Source organism: Atheta coriaria, unplaced genomic scaffold (assembly GCF_025399875.1).
Source record: "Atheta coriaria isolate IRGN ID8LTWV9N9 unplaced genomic scaffold, Caltech_Dcor_3.1 hic_scaffold_2_pilon, whole genome shotgun sequence".
Classification (NCBI taxonomy): domain Eukaryota; kingdom Metazoa; phylum Arthropoda; class Insecta; order Coleoptera; family Staphylinidae; genus Dalotia; species Dalotia coriaria.
Genome location: NW_027045444.1, coordinates 5,446,675 through 5,468,892, shown reverse-complemented (window position 1 = coordinate 5,468,892; position 22,218 = coordinate 5,446,675). Strand labels below are relative to the sequence as shown.

At 38.5% G+C, this 22,218-nt stretch overlaps 2 protein-coding genes across 2 annotated transcripts; both read right to left on the bottom strand.

Annotated features, from left to right (window-relative positions):
* Window positions 1-9,895: 9,895 nt before the first annotated feature.
* On the bottom strand, window positions 9,896-11,519 carry LOC135803369 (acetyl-CoA carboxylase-like). The gene is made up of 2 exons (XM_065316961.1): window positions 10,406-11,519; window positions 9,896-10,345 (listed from the first exon to the last, which is right to left on the bottom strand). The coding sequence occupies exons 1-2, from the start codon at window positions 11,504-11,506 to the stop codon at window positions 10,232-10,234; spliced, it is 1,215 nt and encodes a 404-aa protein (XP_065173033.1). The 5' UTR covers window positions 11,507-11,519; the 3' UTR covers window positions 9,896-10,231.
* A 4-nt stretch (window positions 11,520-11,523) lies between these two features.
* On the bottom strand, window positions 11,524-21,471 carry LOC135803368 (acetyl-CoA carboxylase-like). The gene is given in 11 exon segments (XM_065316960.1): window positions 11,524-12,750; window positions 12,822-13,528; window positions 13,622-14,427; window positions 14,495-14,764; window positions 14,836-15,209; window positions 15,390-15,770; window positions 15,822-15,879; window positions 15,881-16,452; window positions 16,567-16,684; window positions 20,509-20,776; window positions 21,074-21,471. Coding segments are annotated over 11 exon segments (4,992 nt in total). The 5' UTR covers window positions 21,285-21,471.
* Between the last annotated feature and the right edge of the window lie 747 nt (window positions 21,472-22,218).

Sequence of the window (22,218 nt, the reverse complement as noted above, 5' to 3'; positions counted from 1 at the left end):
TGTATTTTTCGCTCATCTAATTTGTTGTTTTTTGCAAGGGCAACGCTATGCCGGCGGGACAAACCGTTCTTCACCAAATTGTAGGTATTGGAAATTCTTTATTATTTTCTTATATACTTTGCTGGTTTATCCTCAGAAACCTAAGCAAAAATGCCATTTTGTGTGTGTGTTTTGCTCTGACTGATTTTGTTGTTTTTCTCTGTTTTGTATGGGTGAACGCTATGCCGAAGGGACAAACTGTTCTTTCTCACCAAAATTCGTAGGTATTGAAATTCTTTTATTATTTTCATATATAGTTTTATTGGTTTATCCTCGGGAAACCTACAAAAATGCCTCCTTTTGTATTTTTTGCTCATCAAATTTTGCTGTTTTTGTTATAGCGGGCGAACGCCGCGCCGAGGACAAACCGTTCTTTCCACCACCAAAATTGTGGTATTGAAATTTTATTATTTTCTATATATAATTTGTTGGTTTCTCCCTCGGAAACCTTCAAAATGCCCTTTTTGTATTTTTTCGCTCATCTAATTTTTGTTGTTTTTTTGTATTAAGGGCGAACGCCATGGAGGGGACAAACCGTTCTTTTCACCAAATTGTAGGTATTGGAAATTCCTTATTTTCTATATATAATTTGCTGGTTTCTCCTCGGGAAACCTTCAAAATGCCCTTTTTGTATTTTTTTCGCTCATCTAATTTTGCTGTTTTTTTTGTAATAGCGGGCGAACGCCATGCCGGAGGGACAAACTCGTTCTTTTTCAAATTTTCAAAATTGTGGTAATTGAAATCTTATTATTTTCTATATATAATTTGCTGGTTTCTCCTCGGGAAAACTTTCAAAATGCTCTTTTGTATTTTTCGCTCATCTAATTTTGCTGTTTTTTGCAATAGCGGGCGAACGCCATGCCGGCGGACAAACCGTTCTTTCTACCAAAATTGTGGTATTGGAAATTTTTTATTATTTTCATATATACTTCGTTTAGTTATCCTCGGGGAAACCTAAGCAAAATGCTCTTTTTGTGTTTTTTGTCTGACTGATTTGTGGCGTTTTTCTGTTTTAGCGGCGAACGCCATGCCGGGCGCGACAAACTTCGTTCTTTCACCAAAATTGTGGTGGCTTTTCTGGAAATTTTTATTATTTTCATATATACTTTGTTGGTTTATCCTCGGGAAAACCTGCCAAGCAAAATGCCTTTTTGTGTTTTGCCTGACTGATTTTTGTTGTTTTTCTGTTTTAGCGGGCGAACGTGATGCCGGAGGACAAATCCGCTGTTCTTTCTACCAAATTGTAGGTATTGAAATTTTATTATTTTATATATACTTTGTTGGTTTATCCTCGGGAAACCTAAGCAAAATGCCCCTTTTTTGTGTTTTTGCCTGACTGATTTTTGTTGTTTTTCTGTTTTAGCGGGCGAACGCCATGCCGGAGTGATACAACCGTTCTTTCACCAAATTGTATTAAATTTTTATTATTTTCTATATATACTTTGCTGGTTTATCCTCGGGAAACCTACAACAATGCCTCTTTTTGTGTTTTTTTGCTCGACTGATTTTGTGGTTTTTCTGTTTTAGCGGGCGCGAACGCTATGCTGAGGACAACCGTTTTTCACCAAATTGTGGTGGCTAAAATTTTATTATTTTCTATATATATAATTTGTTGGTTTTATCCTCGGGAAACTGTATAAAATGCCTTTTTTTGTATTTTTTTTTTTATTCTGGCTAATTTTGTTGTTTTTTTGCTTTTAAAGGGCGAACGCAATGTCGTAGGATAACCGTTCTTTCAAATTCAAATTGTAGGTATTGGAAATTTTATTATTTTCATATATAAATCTGTTGGTTTAACCCTCGGAAAAACTATGCCCTTTTGTGTTTTTGTCCCAAGCAATTTTGTGGTTAAGTGTCTGATGGACTAATTTTTGCTTGTTTTAGGATTTTGTAATCTGACTCTAACATCGTAGAAGGACCATTCTTGCAGTAGATTGTTATTATTAAATTCTATTATCTTAAATAACTTTTGTAATTATTACATAAATTGACTTCAATATTATGTTTGTGTGTTTTCTCTTTAATAAAGAATATTTTTAAAGTTTTTCTAATTGTAATTATTTCTGTTATTTCTACCTGATAAATATATCTATATTTAACGATCCCAAACCATTTATTTTGAAAAGTGTATGCTAGTGCCATCTATCAATTAGGAAACTACAACTACTGAAAGTTTTGAGCTTCGGTCCGTCGCCACCAGAGGCAGCACTCCACTAGTTACCTCAGTGCATTGTTTTCCCAACTTTTCTGCGATCCTATTATCTAATCTTTTATTTTGTCGACTTGGAGGCAAATGATTACAAATTTGGTCTCGGAAATGGTCGAAACTCAGGTTTTGTATTCGATCGTAGAGTGTAAGTGAGGCTGATAGAGGTTTGGCGCCATATCAAGGCGGGTAAAATTACGTTTAAAAATCTGTATAATTGAAATTTTAAATTCTGTTTCGATCTGAGAAATCTAATTATCCAATTATCTCGACAACTAAAAGGGCTAGAGAAAGAAGAACTTGCTAATCTTGTTCTTGAAAAATTCTCTACAGGGATGGCATCCTTACTAAAAATGATAAAAGTGGCGCAAAAAAAAATTTTAAAAGAAAAGAGATTTTTGTTATAAAAAAAGGCAAAAGATTTCTCTTTTTATGTGCTTGAAGTTGTAAAAGTTGGAATTTTTAAATCTTGTTTTCGAATCGGAATTCACAATTTTTTGAAATAATATATATACTCATTCATAAACGCTATGTCCACTTCTGCGTTCCTAATACTACAGACTGATGGAGTAGCAATATTTCAGCAAATTCTCTGGCCAAATCTTGTCGAGAAATCCATTGAAATTTGCAACAAAATCTTCGTTCTTTTGAATATTAGATCGCAGAAAGTGCAGTAGGCTAAATCTCCTTGAATAGAAGGACGTAGTTTAGTCACTCGTGATAGAGGACACTAGTGATAAATTCGTTTTTAAATTAATATTGATACAATATAAAATTGATTTTGAACTATTTCTCATATCTAGCAGTGGTATCTAATACTAAAGTTTAAGGATTTATGATTTAATTAAAGGAGTAACGATGTTGCGAGCTATGTCTCCGTTTGGAACAAAATAAAACGATAACAATTTATAATTAGAAATACAAAAGTAGAATTCCATTCAAACTCAATTTCAATATATACAAAGTATTTTTAACAATACAAGCAAGAAAAACAGGATAATAATATGCACACGCCTTTTATAACTTAACAAAATAAACAAAAATTATATCAATAACAGCTTCAAAATGTTGTAAATTCATTCAACTGAATTTGAATCATCATCAACGTCGGCTATCCAATCTCAATTTTGAAATCACCCAAAACCAGAATAAATACTGGGATTAGTAAAATATAAAATATTATTTCCAAATATAACATATCTCTTGGAACTTCAGTCCAGTTGACACATCCATCTCAGTAATCAAAACATCATCTCAAAACGCACCCACCAGAACTACGGAACATCCTCTAGTTGGTCCCTTGCTGATAAACTTAATTCTGTGGATTAGCCAATGCTTCATCCAAATCAACTGAAAAATATTTATGAAATGAAATATACATATACATAAATCAAATATATTTATTGTAACACCACGTTCGCGTGTTATATCAAAAAAAAAAAACCATAATAATAAGCGCAACGAGTACTTATGCGTATGCACACAACTATCAATATAACTCGCGTTACGGAATTTTCTCGCGATAACTTTCTATACAGGGAGATACACAATTAAATTCTGCATCTGATAAAATTATTTCAAACTTATTATGACAACTGCGTTCGGGAGTTATATAAAACCACAATATCAAGCGCAACGAAAATTATGCGTATGCAATTAAATAACTATCAAAATAATCTGCAAGCATGGAATTTCTCTCGCGATAACTTCTATACAGGAGATACACAATTAAATTCTGCATCTGGTGAAATGGCTTCAACCATTGTGATACCAAGTGTCTGCGTGTTATATCAAAACCACAATATCAAGTGCAACGAGTACTTATGCGTATGCACACAACTATCAATATAACTCGCGTTACGGAATTTTCTCGCGATAACTTTCTATACAGGGAGATACACAATTAAATTCTGCATCTGATAAAATTATTTCAAACTTATTATGACACCGCGTTCGCGTGTTATATCAAAAAAACCACAATATCAAGCGCAACGAGTACTTATGCGTATACACACAACTATCAATATAACTCTCGTGTTACAGGATTACTCTTGCAATAAATTCCCCAATACCAGGAGATACCGACAGGGGCCGTCGAGAGCCAGCGCGGCCCAAGGGAAAGTCCGCGGCCCCAGCAATCGTTAATTTTTTCCTAATTTTTTGTGTGTTTGTGCTTTAAGAGCGATCAGCCGGGCCCCGGAGAATTTATTCCCGTTGATCCCCTTTCTCATCGGTCCTGCAGGTAGGGAGTACGTGATAAATAGGAAACTTGTTTATAAACAGCAAATGTAAATTTGATCGAAAAATATAAATGAATTATAAACTGACCAGGGTACAGCGAGTCTGGTAACTAAACGAAAACATAAATTAAAACAAAAATATTTCTTACAATTGAATTATGTTATAATTAACAATCAACACATAATAAGCAATCTGTGCTGTTTAGTTAAAAAATACTCACACGAGCCTGATGGATCTTTGTTAATGATGAGAATCAACATGGGGGGCTATTTATCAATATCCGATTAATTTGTAACCGACACCAAGCACAACGCCGAGTGAAGAATGTTATCAAATCCACTATCACGCGGACTTGCAGTATATACATAATTTTAGTATATTAAAGTCCTAAATTAAATCATATATAAGCCCCTCTAAAACACGACTGGATTACCGCGAATCGGCACGAAACTGGCTGCAATTCAAATTGATAGTGTATGTCCAAAACTATGTGTAAACAACGACGGATAGTATATGATAAGAAAGTAAGAAGTGTACAAAGACAGCAAGCGTCGAAGGCACGTAACCCTAGTGCGCGAATTTGCAATTGGCACGTTACCAGTGATTCAAACTAAACTAGACGCCACCAAGTAAGTAGATGTGGCAAAAGCAGGAGACAGGCAAGTGGGACAGCCATGCGTTAAAAACGCTTGTTTACACCGAATCGCAGATAACAGCATTGCATACAAAACTATTCTCAAAGTCTACCGTTTAATGACACAAATATAAAAATGCTTCAGTATACCTTGATTTTATGATTTTAGTGCATCCTAAGCCACCTATGAATGCGACAGACAATTAGTCCCATACAATTAAGGCTACCATAATCAATAATTAATGTTTTCACTGCTGTATGCCGCAGTACATATATTGTCAATTAAATACGTAGACAAAGTACCAAAATGCAGTAAATTTTCAATTTGACAATTTTCTTTAATGTGAATATCTCTTGTAAACTTAAAAGAGATAATTAAGATTCATCTAGCATCTTAATTTACGGACTATTCTATAAGATATGGGATAGTTCAAAACAGAAACTGGAGAAATAAAATTTCTACATCTTGTAAAAAATTCGTCAGCGGGGTGCTTGATACTTTTCTCAAATGATTTTCTCAATAATTAATATCCTTTAAACTCAAAGCAATAGTAACGAAACGACTTGGTTGGTTATTAAAGATTGGCACCCTTATCAGATGTACCAAATATAAAAATAACAATATTTCCTACAGTAAAAGGTCGAAAATGCTACCAAAAGTGCTAAAAGTGACATTTAAAACTTTTGCCCATTTCCTTTCAATCAAGTGAATATCCCGTAACCAAAAGAGACAAATTTCATGATCGACTGCAGCATCTAACACCTAAGTGACTATTCTCTACATGATAGATAGTTAAAACGAAATCTATATATAAAATTACCTCTAAGAAAAATTGCTAAGGGGGGTGCTTGATACTTTTTTTCAACGATTTTCACACTAATCTCTTAAACTCAAAAGCAATAGTAATGAATGACTTGTTGATTATTAAAAGATTGGTAAAATTTATCAGATACCAATATAAAAATAACACATTTCCTAAGTAGCAAAGTTGGGTCGAAAAACGCACTAAAAAGTGCTAAAAGCGACATTTTCACTCTTTTTGCCCATTTTTTTCAATCTGCATCTCAAACTAAAGAGGGTTAACAAGATCTGATCGCAGCGTCTTAATCTACGGACTATTTTCTAGTAAGATAGGATAGTTAAAACGGGAAATCTAAGAGATAAAATTTTCATTCTTAAATAAAAACGGCTATAAAGGGTGCTCGGATAATTTCTTTTTTCGACGATTTCTACAATTAATATCTCCTAAAACTAAAAGCGATATAGTGTAACCAACGACTTACTGGATTACAAAGATTGGAAAATTCCCCCATCAGATACATATAAAATAACTATATTTCCACAGTAAAAGGTCAAAACGCGACTGAAAGTGCTAAAGTATGACATTTTTCAATTTCGTCGATTCTTTCCTGTGAATATCTCAAAGTAGAGATAATTGGTGATCCACTGCTAATTTAATCCATTACCATTCTCTATAAGATAGAAAGCAAAACGGAAATTCAAGATATAAAATTTTCGTCTTAAGAAAAATCATTAAGGTAGCTTTGATAATTTTTCTTTGGATTTAGATTCTTCTACAATTCATATCTCTTTAAATTAAAAAGCCGATATCATCCAAGGAAATCTTTTAAGTTGATTATGAGAGACTGTGAAAATTTCATCACAAAACATAAAATAATTATATTTCCAATAGTAAAAAGGTCGAAAACGCGAATTGAAAGCGCCAAAGCGCTTTATTGCATTTTCACCCCTTGTCAGACTTTTTCTAATCGTGAATATCCTCGTAAACTAAAAGATAATTAAGATCCCATCAGAAAGGCCTTAATCTGGCTTGGACCATTCTCCATAAGATAGGATAGTTAAACGTAAATCGGGGTCGGCAGCTGAGTCTGATGTCCAAATGGTACACTTGCGAAGTAAGAAATGTTGATGATCAGAATATAATACTTAGGAATTGGAAAGGAGAAGTTCCATAAACGACAATGGAGTCACCAAAATACGTCTGAACCAAACTAGAGACTGAAAATGAAACTGGCCGCAAAACCGTACAACCACGAGGCGCTTCAGCGCATTACAGCGGAAAGCGCCACGGCGCCCATTGTACCTTACCTGATCAAACTAAACCAGATGCAGCAACATGGGTAAGTGTGGAGGTGCTGGCAAACGACGACACACGGCAATGCGGATAAGAAAGTGCGAATATTGTGTCTTCAAACGTTACAAGTCTTGTAGTCAGTTATTAGCCTAAACCGTGGATTAGATAAACAGGAAATGTTTATTTTACAATTTTAGTCCATGCTATTGCCATCTATAAAACATGTGTAGTTTCCAAAATTTAGATTTAGTAAAAGGCACAAAAATTAAAATTGGATTTGAGTAATTCCCTGATTTCTTATGCTTCGACAGATTGCCAGATCTCTACGTTAAATATTTAAGTGATATTTAATTTGAACATGCATCGTTTCGTTTTACCTGGGTAACATGACATTAGTCCTGTAAATTCTATCTGCCACATAATAAAATGTATTAGAATTCATTATAAAATTGTTAGTTATATCTATATGAAAGAATTGGAAGAATACTACGACGCTATATAATAAGCAGCAACGTGGCGTAGTTTCGACCCACGAAAAGATCTGATACTCATTGGTAAACAAACTTATCTCATGAAATCGATCCACACGCCGGACACGGTGTGCACCTTCCACTACCACCAACAAAGGGCCATTTGGAGTCGCTCATTCTGAAAGTGGCCTAACTCCATTTATCTTCAAACTGAGATATTGGAAAGTTTTGGTGTCGTTCTGAATTTTCCTGGCACATACGTATAAGATACAAAGGAGTCATAATTGTTTAAGCGTATCTAAGGATGTTAAACCTGAAAGTCCTTGTTAAAATAGTAAGTAAATTATTAAGTAAATAACGCGTGCGTTTCCTTATCAAGAATGGAGTTAAATAAATTTCAAAATTAACAATAATAGACTATACGGTAAAATTCCGAGATGCCCAAGTCCATTCAACATAATTTAAGATGTACTTAAATTGAAAAACAAAACGTCTCGTTTCATAGACAGCTTTGAAGTAATACATCTTTGGTTTGCTTAAAACCAAGCCAAACCCCTAAACTTCTCAAAAATATTCTTCTTCTTTCCTTCATCAGACTTCTTTGCACGCATTCCGACAACCACAATCTTATATTTTCGAAATTTTTTCCTTGGAACAATACCTGGTTTGACTGTACATCTTTCCCTGAATTCGTTTAATCTTCGCACTTTAGATATATGGTCCCACTTCACACTGCACGGCTCAGTTATCTCAATTCAATTGGAAACTTATGTAAAATGTTCCGTATTTTCTCTGAATATAAGCAACCCTAAAGTGCGCTCTACCGCATGCAACCATGGTAACCGAAAAATTTGAAAACGGAGTTAGTCACTTCTAAAATAAACGGTCACTAATGCAAAACCGTAAGCATCAAAGCGCCACCCAACCTTGGTGTACAAATATTTATCAACTCTTAAAACACATTTATCAAATATGCAACAAGGTTGATATTGCAAATGAAATTGGCACAACGAAAAGTCATACACGAAACAAACTAGTATATTTAATAAATGATATTCATTTAATTTTTGTACAATAAACAATAAATATACTGGCAGCTTAAGTTGTTTTGGTTACATACATACACACACAAATTTACAATATAATTTTGATACTTTTTTCGACGATTTTCGATAGCGAATACTGCATCCAAACTAAAAGGATAGAGAGAAACGGAACAAAACGCGAAAAATACCACTAACGGACGAAATATTACCTGTTTTCCATGGCAAGTTTAAAAAGCAAAGAAATAATACATCTTAAAAAAGAATTTACGCTATCCGAAAATGAAGAAATAATTTAAAACAGTTCACAATAAAAATCATAAACTAGATCTACACATAATTATCAGTAAAATGCATCTCACCCAAAACGCAAATCTTATGAACATCATGTTCCTGATTCCATGTCGGACGACGTAACTTTCTACAACTCGATATTATCAATGGTAACATAACGCACATGTTCACCAGAGCAAACATCAACCGACGGCACGCGACAACCGCGGGATCAGAAAATAAAGTCGCTGTGAACATTCTACACCCGATTAATCCGTAATAACACACTATACACGTTTGTTACAAGTAAAACCAAGCGATTGTTGATCAAAATAACGCGATAACCGAATTAAAATCGCGAGAAATGTTAAGAGTCGCGAGCAATGCGTGCCAACCCAACGATAGCCGGCGCGGAACTGAGCACATCGCGCATCTATCAGTGTCGCATGCAAACAAATTGCGCTGCGGCATTTACTGTGACCTTCAGCGTGCACAACTAGCGCCTTAAGTACGCTGTATACTCCACTGCAAAACGGACATCGTAGCGACACCTATAGACCATAAAACACAGTACAACCCTCTTAGCGCAATTTGTTCAAAAGCGAAAAAATAAAAATTTTTAAACATTTGATTCATAACCAAATTAATTATTTTAAAATTATTTAATAAAGGGATAAATAAATATCCCTGTTCTCGATAAATGTGAACAATTTAAAATTGTTAAAATGCAACTTGGCAACTCACTTCCCACAAACTATAAAACAAACCCTTCAAATCTCCTGTTAAGAACTTTTCCAGTGCCATCTCATTCACGACACCACAACTACTGCAACACACATTATACAAAGTGTTACACAAAACAGGAAATCAGGATAAATTATTACACAATGATATTTGTTTCGAAAAGGAATGTCTTCGTGCTTAAGTTTGTACCATTTTTGTACCGCCCCACTCATAAGTAGCTCTTACATTCTAAGAATCCCTGCCTTAAAATTCGCCCTACTTACCTAACCTACAACATTTGTACAATTATGCTAAAAAAACGCATGCGCGCCGATCATTTCATAACCACACGCGCGTGACTGTCAAAATACTCTACAACCACACCGGAGCGCCAACGAATAACAAATAACAAACTGGCTTCCGGTGCGGAAACACGTTGTGTTGGTTGCCTATCTTAACTGATCGCATCAAAGTTAAAAAATAAACGCATTAGAGATATAGATAGACTACTCTGCTTCCGGTTGGACGAGTGACAGCGTGCGTATCACCTCCGCCTTCTGATTGTCGTTGAGTTTCTGGAGGATTTCCACGACTGCATCCAGCGCAACATCAGGACAATCCTAAAAAAACAAAAAATAAATATTTTTAAACGCATTATACAATTTAAAAACAAAACTAACCTCTAAATTATTCCTGATACGTTGTATCAAAGCGTCTTTTTTGACAGCATGCAAATTCCTCGCTACGACTGAATTAGTATTATCAGGTTTCAGCTGGTCTTCTAACCAATCAACAACTGTTTCATTATTCTCCCATTTATAACCCTCCGAAGCACCTTTATCCTCAACAAACCATCGTCGCAGCATGGCTTCACACTGACCTATACCCAATTCAAGATTAGCTTCCAAAAGCTGTGTAATCACACAATCTTGCAGAAGCAACCGACGCATGCGCCAATATAAAATGGAGCGTGATTTCCTCCATGGTACCACATCCAAAATGGTCCCCTTCTCGTGCATCCTCTCCGGTGTATCATGCAGATCCGCAAAGTGCACCGCAACTTGATGATACATCGGAAGTAAATACTTCTCTCTTTCATTAATCTCCTTCTCAACCTCCATCATCTCCGGTGTCTTTTTCCTTTCAGGTGGTTGGGTGATACTCCCTCTTCTTTCAAGTATATCCACACTCGCCTGAGCATTCACCGTCATCATCCTTAGTTTATCATCCAACTGCATTAATTTCGCATCAATCCGATGCATGGTCTTCAACAAATCCTTCTTCCTGTATTTGATCTCAACGATACCTTCAGGTTCAAGCACACCTCCTCTGCTTTCGGGATCCGCGTACATTTCCATGTATCTACTGTTGATGGATGGTTCAACCACAGCCCAAGCCCCACCTCGTAACTCACCATTTGGTGGTATATAGATAATGATGGGTTTCGTGTATTTCCGGAGTCCATCGACAATATAAGCGCCAAATTTCATAATTTGCTCATACATGTCTTTCATCCCGCCTGAAAACCCTCGCCAGTTGGCGAAAATCATCAAAGGAAGATCCTCCCTGCTGAAGTCCTGGATAGCCTGCGCTGTTTTATACGCAGAGTCCGGGAACCACACCTGACCCGCCTGACTGACAGTCTTGGCTTCCGAATCAAGATTAGCGGGATCCGCGGGGAGGTTCAGTTCAACCGTGCGGGTCTCCACAGCAATCACACCTAGCGGTATACCTCCTAATCTAGCTCTACCTGTGACCACAGTCTGTGCCCATGGTTGCATAATCTCCGACCATGAATCTAATCATACACGTAAGTCGTACCTGCTTGCTGCGCCTGGAAGCGCTTCTGCTGGAGGTAATCCTTTGCCAGGTACGGTGTGGATATGGGCAGACCATGGAGATGTCCTTGTTTCTGCCCGTAGGCTTCAAATCTGATGATACCTGTGTCAGGATTCACTAATTCTGTGTACATGTTAATATCTAGGTAATATCCGCTGTCATTAGCAATACAAAGACGGACATTCGTTGTTGGGGAATTCGGAGTTGCGCGGATAATCATCTTGAGTTCCGCTTGCAATACACGCAGCTTCCATAGACGCGGACCATAACGCATTACCATCGACGTGACAGCCTCTTCTATTTTACTGGGATCCATGATAACCGTAGGGATGAAGTTTAAGAATATATGATTACAATCCGTGCGTCGTGATTGCGGATGACTGAAAGCCACTTCAAGCTCATCCATTGCCTCTAACAATACACGCTCACCTTCGTTTTGTAAATACTCAAAACTAGCTTCTTTCGTAATCAAATCAGAATGCCGGATGATCGACCGGATAAAAAAGCGATAATCTGTCACTTCATGCCCCGGGGCGACTTTAGCTTTACCTAAATACAAATGCATCTTCTGATTGGATGTGGGTAGGGCTTCGAGGTTGTACGTGCGCATGCGATTCAACTCCAGTTGGAATGCGCATGCCGGTTCAAGATGGCGATAGATGCGATCTTCTTTATATCCATCCCTCGCGCGGTATGTGAAGAACTTCGGGAATTGCTTGTGTTTCAACGCTGCGAATGTAATCCGGCGAATTCCGCGCGCTTCCAGCTCGCTTTTATGCCTTGCGCAGAAACTGCCGAAGATCTGCGACATGGTGGTATCGTCCGCGTCGCCTTTATCCTTCACACCCACGTGTAGGATATGAATGGGTTCCTGGAGTTTCTCGTCGTCTTGACTACTGCGTTGTCCATCCACAGATAGACTTACATTTATACTTGTGGAATTCGTTCGGGAATCACTTCCGCTTTCCAGCATGTTTAAATCCTTGGCGCTGATTGTTGCAGGGCTGGAGAAGTCTTCAATGAGGTCGAAGATTTCATCCGCGTAGGATTCAAACTGCTGGAAGCTTTCAAACGCCGCCATGCATCCGGTACGTTGGAAAGAGTCGAAGATTTTGACTGTCTCACCGTCTTCTTTGATTGTGTCTAGTTTTATGAGACGATTTGGATGTGATGGAGGTAATAAGAACTAAAAACATAAATTTATAGGTTAATATTAACTTTTAAGAGATAAAAATTGAGGTTATGTATAAAACTAACCTGGAAATGCACGAGGGAAACCTCCGCGCTGAGTTCCTCATGCTGCAGACAAGTAATATCATAACTTGTATACGCACGCCGTACGTAAACCTCCAACGCAGCGTTGCAAACAGCGCGATTCGTATGATAGAAGAAATCATGCAGGATATCAAAAATAGACGTCTCAGAAACAATCAGTTTCTGCAGATTCTCCGGATGGAACTCATGTCCATACATATCTACAGCACTCAAGAATATACTCTCCATTTGATTGTGGCGTAGCTCATACGCAGGTTGATGCGCTGCGATCAACACTTGCCGCGCACGCAGCGCCACTCTCGAATGTTCACTGCGATTCAGAGAAGTTAATTCATTCAACGTCGCGGCTAATTCATCGGTAAGTCCTGGTTCGTTGGACCATAAATGATCGATGAGCATGGTTACCAGGAGATTCTTCTTGGCGACTTGTGAATGTGAGAAGATGGTTGCGGACACCTGCGTCATGTCATCCTTGTGTTTATCGCGCAGCGCAGACACGCATTTATCGTAGTGGCCATGTTGGAATTGACTCTCGACGTTGTAGTATTGGCGGAGGAGGTCGTGCACGGCCGCCTTCATCCTGCCACGGATGCCGTTGCGATAACGCTGGACGAGTTGGACTATTCCTTCGGTTGCCAGGAAGAAATTGTCGCGTTCGGCGCGTTTTTGCATCGAAGCTGCATGGCTATCTATAAAAACAAATAATACACATTTTTAACACTAGATGTCGCTGGCGTAGATATGATTAAAACAAACAATTTTAAGTTATTTTTAATTCTTACCGATAACACTGGCAATCTGCTGGCTGGGAAATTGCGCCAGTACACTAGTAATATTCCTCTCGTAAAGCGACATCAACTTCCGGATCTTCTTTTCAACAGCAGCTGGAATCCTCCCTGAAATACTAGCAATAACCTCCTGTAACTCCAACAACGGCAGAGAAGAATCCCTTAAGGTGGCCATGAATTTCTCAATAACCTCCCTCAAACGCTTCGCATTATAAGGATCCGGCAAACAATATCCCGCCAGAGTATTCTCCAAGATAACCTTGTAAGAATTATGAATATGATTCAACTTTTCCGATGCCAAGGGATGCGATACATCTATATCCGGGAAGGGACTAGTGTACAGCTGTGCTTTAGTCACAAGCGAAGCATCGTCCAATTCAAGCGTGGCAATAATGGCGCCTGCGTCCAACACAGCGCCGGAACGCTTCACATACGAAACGCAACCCGCCTCGCTGGCTGTCACGGTCATAACCATCTTCATAACCTCAATTTCTGCATACGCCTGACCACGATCCACATGTCCACCATCATCAACAAGAAAACCGATGAGTTTACCAGCGGATGGTGAGCGTAACAAGGTGGGATCGTTTTCTTTCTCGAAGATGCACGTCTGGTTGCCTATGACAATCCGGTAGCGGTCAACCTCTTCTTTCATGTACGTCGTGAAAGATGCGCCATCTACCGAGAGGAGAATACCACCATCGCTGAGTCTATGCAGTTCGATTTCCTTGAATGAGCCATTCATGACGAGGAAATACGTATTGGGGCCGGATTTTGTTGCTTGCACTTTATATTTATACCTAATTTATATATAAAACACATTAATAGTTTTATAGGTTATGTTATAGTAATTAATAAGTGACTTACGCGTCATTTATGAGTTCCACATCGACTGTGTTGTTCAAAGTGTTCGAACCTTGAATCTGTCCGCGTTCCAACGACGTTTGAAACTCGTGGAAAGCGGTGGAGATTGTTTTATCTCCGATGTGTAACGCCCCGCAGATGACTCCGAGCATAACATCGGGTTTTTCCGATTGCATTCGCTCGGAAATCAGGATATCCAACCACGCAGTGTCGATGCTATTCTGTTGGAAGCTTTTCGTTTCCAGTAACGTGATGAGATACTCTACAGTTGTCCTAAATATTTTTAAAAATAAATTTATAGGTTATATTAGGTGGGAATTTAGGTTAAAATAATGTGTACTAACCTAAAATCGCCTCGAATTGATAATTCTTTCAAGGCAATGACTAGATTCTCTCTGGCTTGTTCGCGATTCTCGCCCCAGGAGAAACAATGCCCGAATTGTGAGTCTGCAAACTCATGCAGGCCACCACTAGCTGCCACCGAGAAATATCCCCAGACATTTTTCGATGAGCGGAAGTTTAGTTCCTGTACAGTACCCGAACTGGGCTTGAAACCTTCGTCGGGGTTTTCAGAGGTGATACGCGCGGCTATGACATGGCCCCATGGTTGGGGTTTGTGTCGTGGTTGATCGAAATCTATGACTGAGCTGCCCCAAGGTGATTCTCCATATAGAAGGCGGATATCTTTAATGTTATGGAGGGACAAACCCATGGCAATCTAAAACACAAAAAATGCAACCAGTTATGCACCAAAATTACACAACATATTACTAAAAACAGATAGGCAACCAGTTTTACAGCAACCTATAACCTATGCAACCAGTTATACATAAAAATATATACAACCTGTCATACTACATTAACCTCTCATAATAAACTTCCATAAATTATAACTTACTTGAAGTTGTGCTGATGGTAAATTAACATCCGACACCATTTCCGTGCAGGGATGCTCCACCTGCAGACGTGGATTCAACTCCAGGAAATAATAATGCCCTGAAGTATCATACAAATACTCCACAGTACCCGCCGAGACATAACCAACCATTTTCGCCAGACGCACCGCCGCCTTCTCCATATCCTCAAACACAGATGACTTCGCAATGACAGCCGGCGCTTCCTCAATAATCTTCTGATGTCTCCGCTGAATGGAACAATCACGGCCGAAGATCGAGATGGCGTTGCCGTACTGATCAGCGAGCAGCTGCACTTCAAGATGGCGGGCGCACTTGGCAAGTTTCATAACAAAAATCGGCGAGCCAGGAACTTCAGCTTGCACCTAAACGCAAAAATTAATAAATAAATAATTTTAAACAAAAACAAAACTAACCTGTCTGAACGCAGCAGGAAAATCATCCGCATTATCAACTTTCCTGATACCTTTCCCCACCACCTTCCGACGCTTTAATCATCACCGGAAAGCCGATCTTCTGCGCAGCCGCAACACCCTGCTCCGCCGAATGCACACAACCTCTCGCAAACAACTCCGAAGAGATCTTAATCTTCTTCCCGCTATACTGCGCCTTCAACTCAGACCCACTCCACGGTAGCGTAGGAATATCCGCGGTTTGCGCAACAATCGACGAGGCGATTTTATCCCCCAGCGCCCACATGGCTTTCTCCGGCGGGCCAATGAACGCAATATTATTTTTATGCAACAATTCAGGCAGTTTTGGATTCTCAGACGCATGACCCCAACCGGCCCACACCGCCTGCACCTGACATCTAATGGCGATGTCGATAATCAACTCGACATTCGCATAGTTATTATTATTAGTACCACCCGGGACTGGGACATAATGATCCGCCATTTTGATGTACTCCGCATTGGCTTTGAGGTCTTCCGGTGTCACCATGACGACGAAACGCACAGCGCGTTCGTTTTTGAACATCTCATACGACCAGCGACGCACAGATCGCATGCATTTCACGGCGGCGATGCCATTGTTAGCGATTAGAACCTTAAACAAATAGAAATTTATACGTTAGATGATGGTTTTGGCAGGTAAATGTAATTTTTCGCGTGTAATTGCCATTAGCGCTCGTAATTACATGCGATTATCGTTGTGACTGACCTTGTTAATGACCTTCGTGCCGCCGAAGCGGCGCACGAACTCTTCGGGCGTCGCCACTGTGAAATCCTTCTCCTGTAGGCGGTTCGGCATGATGACGGTGCCTTGCGACATGCTCGGCCTAGAAAAACAACCAGACATTACAAAATTATGCATTAAACATTAGAAAATATTACATAATGACATTTTTTTATTTTTTACTTAAATGTCAAAAATTGTTATGCAACCAGTTTTACATCATATACAACATAGGCAACCCATTATACACATTTTTTCTATTTTCTATAGATTCTTACGTTAATGAAACACCCGGTGTAAGTAACCTTCCCTGTTGAATCATCCAGGACAGCCGCCCCCCGTTGTCTTCCTCGCGAGGACGGCCATTATCCTCCTCAACAAGTTGATGCAAACCACCACCGACGCCATCCTCAAGCGCTTCTTCCGCCGTGGGTGTAACAGTAATATTAATATTCTCGCAGTCGAGTAACGTCGCCTCGTCGCCGATGACGAAGCGTTTACTATTGCGGCGATTCAATTGTTTCGACATGGCAACCACCAATAACACGACGCACTGTTTTTTTTTCTTCTTTCTTTCAATCAAAGAGTACAACAACCGCTCGCGTTCGCAGCCACGCACGAAATGCGCGCACGCCGAAATTCACCTGCTGCACACACACTACACGCGCCAGCGATGTGCGAAGGTGAAAGTCGACAGACTAACTGCTGCCAATAAACGTCGCCATTGCAAATAAATCAATCAATCAAGCGATGAACGATTGTAAGTAAGTAATTTGAAAACGTGTTGGCCATTTTGAATGCGTACTACAGCGAGAAGTTTGTTGACGTTGCTATGGCAACAATCGTATGATCACGATTTGCGACGCGCTCATTGGTCCGCACGATTTCTACACACCGTCATCCTCAGGAAGCGTTTTTCTTACGATTCCGCTGCACATCTAACCGGTTTCCGCAGCACAAATTACACTAATCACCATTAGCAGCTAAAACAACACCTGATAACATTCCGGTGTAGTTTTAATTTTTAATTCCTGCGATAACTACAACACACGCAGTCAAATAACAACGTGTAGTTTATTATTGGCACAATGCCATTATGTATTACATGTTACACATTACACATCGCACTCCACACTAACTACAACCGGATTATTTCATTGTTTTACGCGCAGCAGTAAATGATTTTCGTGTCTTCAAGGTTATACACTTGACACCTAACACCGCACACGCAAGTTTAAAGTGTGTTGCGACTATAGGCAACCCAAGTTACACCACACCTCATATTATTTCAATAAACCGAGTGTTTCGCGAATATTTTTGTGTTTTATTATTAAATTATATTGAAACGCGTTGATGAGATGTTTATTTAGCAAGCGTGGATGGAAACTAATCGATTCCGCTCGGTGTGCGCGCATAAATACCATTTTTACCGACGCGACGCGAAATAAAACAATCGAATGTGAAACTTGTTTGGGTTTGCGACGCCGAAATTCACCTGCTGCACACACACTACACGCGCCAGCGATGTGCGAAGGTGAAAGTCGACAGACTAACTGCTGCCAATAAACGTCGCCATTGCAAATAAATCAATCAATCAAGCCATGAACGATTACAACGCGAGTAAGTGAGTAATTTGAAAACGTGTTGGCCATTTTGAATGCGTACTACACCCGAGAAGTTTGTTGACGTTGCTATGGCAACAATCGTATGATCAGAATATACAGCGCGCTGATTGGTCCGCACGATTTCAACACACCGTCATCCTCAGGAAGCGTTTTTCTTACGATTCCGCTGCACATCTAACCGGTTTCCGCAGCACAAATTACACTAATCACCATTAGCAGCCAAAACAACACCTGATAACATTCCGGTGTAGTTTTAGTTTTTAATTCTTGCGATAACTACAACACACACAGTCTAACAACAACGTGTAGTTTATTATTGGCACAATGCCATTATATATTACATGTTACACATTACACATCGCACTCTACACTAACTACACCCGGATTATTTCATTGTTTTACGCGCAGCAGTAAATGATTTTTGTCTTCAAGGTTATACACTTGACACCTAACACCGGACACGCAAGTTTAAAGTGTGTTGCGACTATAGGCAACCCAAGTTACACCACACCTCATATTATTTCAATAAACCGAGTGTTTCGCGAATATTTTCGTGTTTTATTATTAAATTATATTGAAACGCGTTGATGAGATGTTTATTTAGCAAGCGTGGATGGAAACTAATCGATTCCGCTCGGTGTGCGCGCATAAATACCATTTTTACCGACGCGACGCGAAATAAAACAATCGAATGTGAAACTTGTTTGGGTTTGCGCATGACGTCAATCATTTAATTTCCGCTCTTGGTTCATTTTCTCATCACGCACATGAAACAATCAAACACAAAATAAATAATAATTTTTTACCTAATCGATTGCTTTTTGCGTGCGCGCAGCTCCTTTTGAATGGTGCTCATGGCGTCCATTTTGTCTTCCTCCTCGCCCCGATCGTAATCCTGACGCGTTCGCTCGTCAGCGGAAGAAGCGACTGACATTGTCGGCGGAAATAGCACGCGGCGCGCAGTCGAGAAGAAAATAAGGCGCGACGCGACGCAAACAAACAAAGAAATAAACAAAAACCGAATATACCGGTTTGGCGGTTGTTGATCGTCGCGTGTGTGCAGAGACACGGATCACACCATACGCACACGGATCGAGTGTGTGTGGACGTTTAAGAGAGGACGCGTAACGTGTGATTGCACGTTGATAGATTGATAGCGCAGATGATCGTGTTGCCAAAACAGCGCGCGTCAGGTCATGTAAGGATTATGTAATACGCTCGGGTGTTATCAATTCGGCATGCGTGCATCACGCGAGTGAGAGAGTTTTTTGTTGTTATCAACAGGTTTAGGATTTAATGGCGAGTACGTATTCAATGTCGAATCGATAGTGGAGTGATATCACTGTATATTGGGTTGAGTTGCGCTTGGTAATAATCGTGATGGCGGCGTGGTGAGAAAAGAGAGTATTTTGGGTTGCCTATGGTTGAAATTGTAAGAAGTAGGTGGTTTTTTGGTGTCTTAAAATTTGCAATAATTTTGGTATTGTTAAAGATAAATAATCGTGTGGTATATCAAACGATAGGTAATTTTATAATGCGTAGAATGGTGCTTATTTCATCATTATATGATTATTTTGTCAGAAGATATTGACAAGTTACGTTGAAAATTTGGATTTTTTTGATTTTTTTTTCGAATTTTTGCGAATAAAATCTTTGGAATTATTGATAATTAATCAAGTGACATATCAAACGATAGGTATTTTGAATACGGATAAATTAAAACTTATTTCAAGACTGTGCGATAAATATGTCAAAAGATATTAACAAATTTCGACAGAAACTTTTGCAAATTTTCAATTTTTTTCCCGAATTTTTGCGAATAAAATCTTTGAAATTATTGAAAGTTAACGAAGTGGCATATCAAACGATAGGTCTTTTCATTGCGCACCAAATAAAGCTTATTTCACGATGATTCGATAATTAAGTCAAAAGATATAAATTAATTTCGAAATTTTGACATTTCTGCATTTTTTCTGATTTTTTGCAAATAAAACCATTAAAATTATTGAAAATTAGTAAAATCGCATATCAAACGATAGATCTTTTCATTGCGCATCACATAAAACTTACTTCATGATTATACAATAATTACATCAAAAGATATCAACAAAAAACTTCAAAAATTTAAATTTTTTTCTAAAATTTTTTACTATTTTCACGAATAAAATCTTCAAAATTATTCTTAAATACCCATGTTGCATATCATGCGATACCTAATCAAGTACCCCACCTACTTTTACTAATTTCAACCATTTTAACAAATTCCACCGAGTGTTATAATAAAAATTATAAAAAAACTCACTTCAATGTGCGTCTTTTCCGATCCAACTCCTGTTGCTGATCCCTATTCAACCCTTTGCCATCAGACGGCGCCGCTGGCGGTGGATTCTCCCCAATACCATTATGCGGAAAGACATCCTCCGACTCTTCACGGTGTTGCTCCTCCCCCAACGTCCATTGCACCGGTGTGGCAGCCATCTCTTTTTCTGCTTCGCTAATATCCTCAATGAGCACAAAATCGTCACTTTCTTCGGACTTTTGCGTGCACAGAGATTCCGACTCCTCTAAATCTACAAAAAATAATCAATTTATAATTAAAATTAAAAAATTAAAACCACACTCGCGTGTTTATATTACAACTGCATAATAAAATTATGCAACCAAATAATCAGTGGAAATGTCGATTAAAGCGGATTCTACGCGTTTTAAGGTGAGCTACGTCTGCAGGGTCAAGGACAACCGCAGGACAACTACGTTCGTATATTAAACAATTGATTTCCATGCAAATATTATACAAATCCACCTGGGAACCTGGGAAATTTTACTTTTGCGTGTAAATTAACAAATATTTACTTATATTTACTTACTTGAGTTAATCTGCGCCGTTGTTACCGTTAATCCGTCCTCTTCCGTTGTATTACCATCCGCCACGGCTTTCCTCTCAGCGTTCCGCCTTGCCTTCCGGCTGCTGTTCTTCTTCGACTTCCCAATTTCGTCCACAGCTGGCTGCGCGAACCACCAGACGAATATGCGGCGCAAGAAGACGCAGAGTGCACACGCCGCGAGCACCTCCAACATAAATCACCACCCTCTACAAGTGAAAAGCACACACACCACTGTTAATAATTTAATTTTTATAATTTTATTTATTTTTTTTGTTTTGTGTGATTTGTGCTTCGACTGCGACAGTGTCCGAACGACTGGAAAGCGCGGCGCGCACCACGGATTATATTCGATGCGTAGCAACGCTCGCATAAAAAAGCACAAATGATAACAGCGGCGAGTGGCATAGTGGCATGCCGTCGCATCGGATTAGCTATTAGATAATCACGCCGCGGACACTGATGCCCGCTAATACCCCACGAAACAACAACATGCATTTTGATACATTTACATGTATCGAGTGATTAGAGTTAATATTTGATCGGATTTATCACCTTCTACTATAATGACACCTAATTATTGAGTTGTGTAAGTATTAAGTATAAATTACGCATCAATTAGAACTTATTTTATGATTGTACGATGGTTATGACCAAAGATATTAAGAAATTTGTAAGAAATTTTGAAATTTTTAATGTTTTTCTTCGAATTTTTGCGAATAAAATCTTGGAAATTATTGAAAATTATAGAAGTGATATATCATATGATAGGTCTTTTAATTGTGCACAAAATATAATTTATTTCATGATTATATGATAATTTAGTCAAAAGATATCAACAAATTTGGAAATTTTGACATTTCGTATGTTTTTCAGAATTTTTGCAAATAAAACCATTAAATTTATTGAAAATTAGTCAAGTCGCATATCAAACGATAGATCTTTTTATTAAACATCGACTAAAACTTACTTCATGATTATACAATAATTATGTCAAAAGATATTAACAAATTTCAACAAAAATTTCGAAATTTTTAATATTTTTATTAGATTTTTTGCGAATAAAATCTTTAAAATTATTGAGAATTAGTTAAGTGACATATCAGACAAAAGGTCTTTTAATTGCGCAC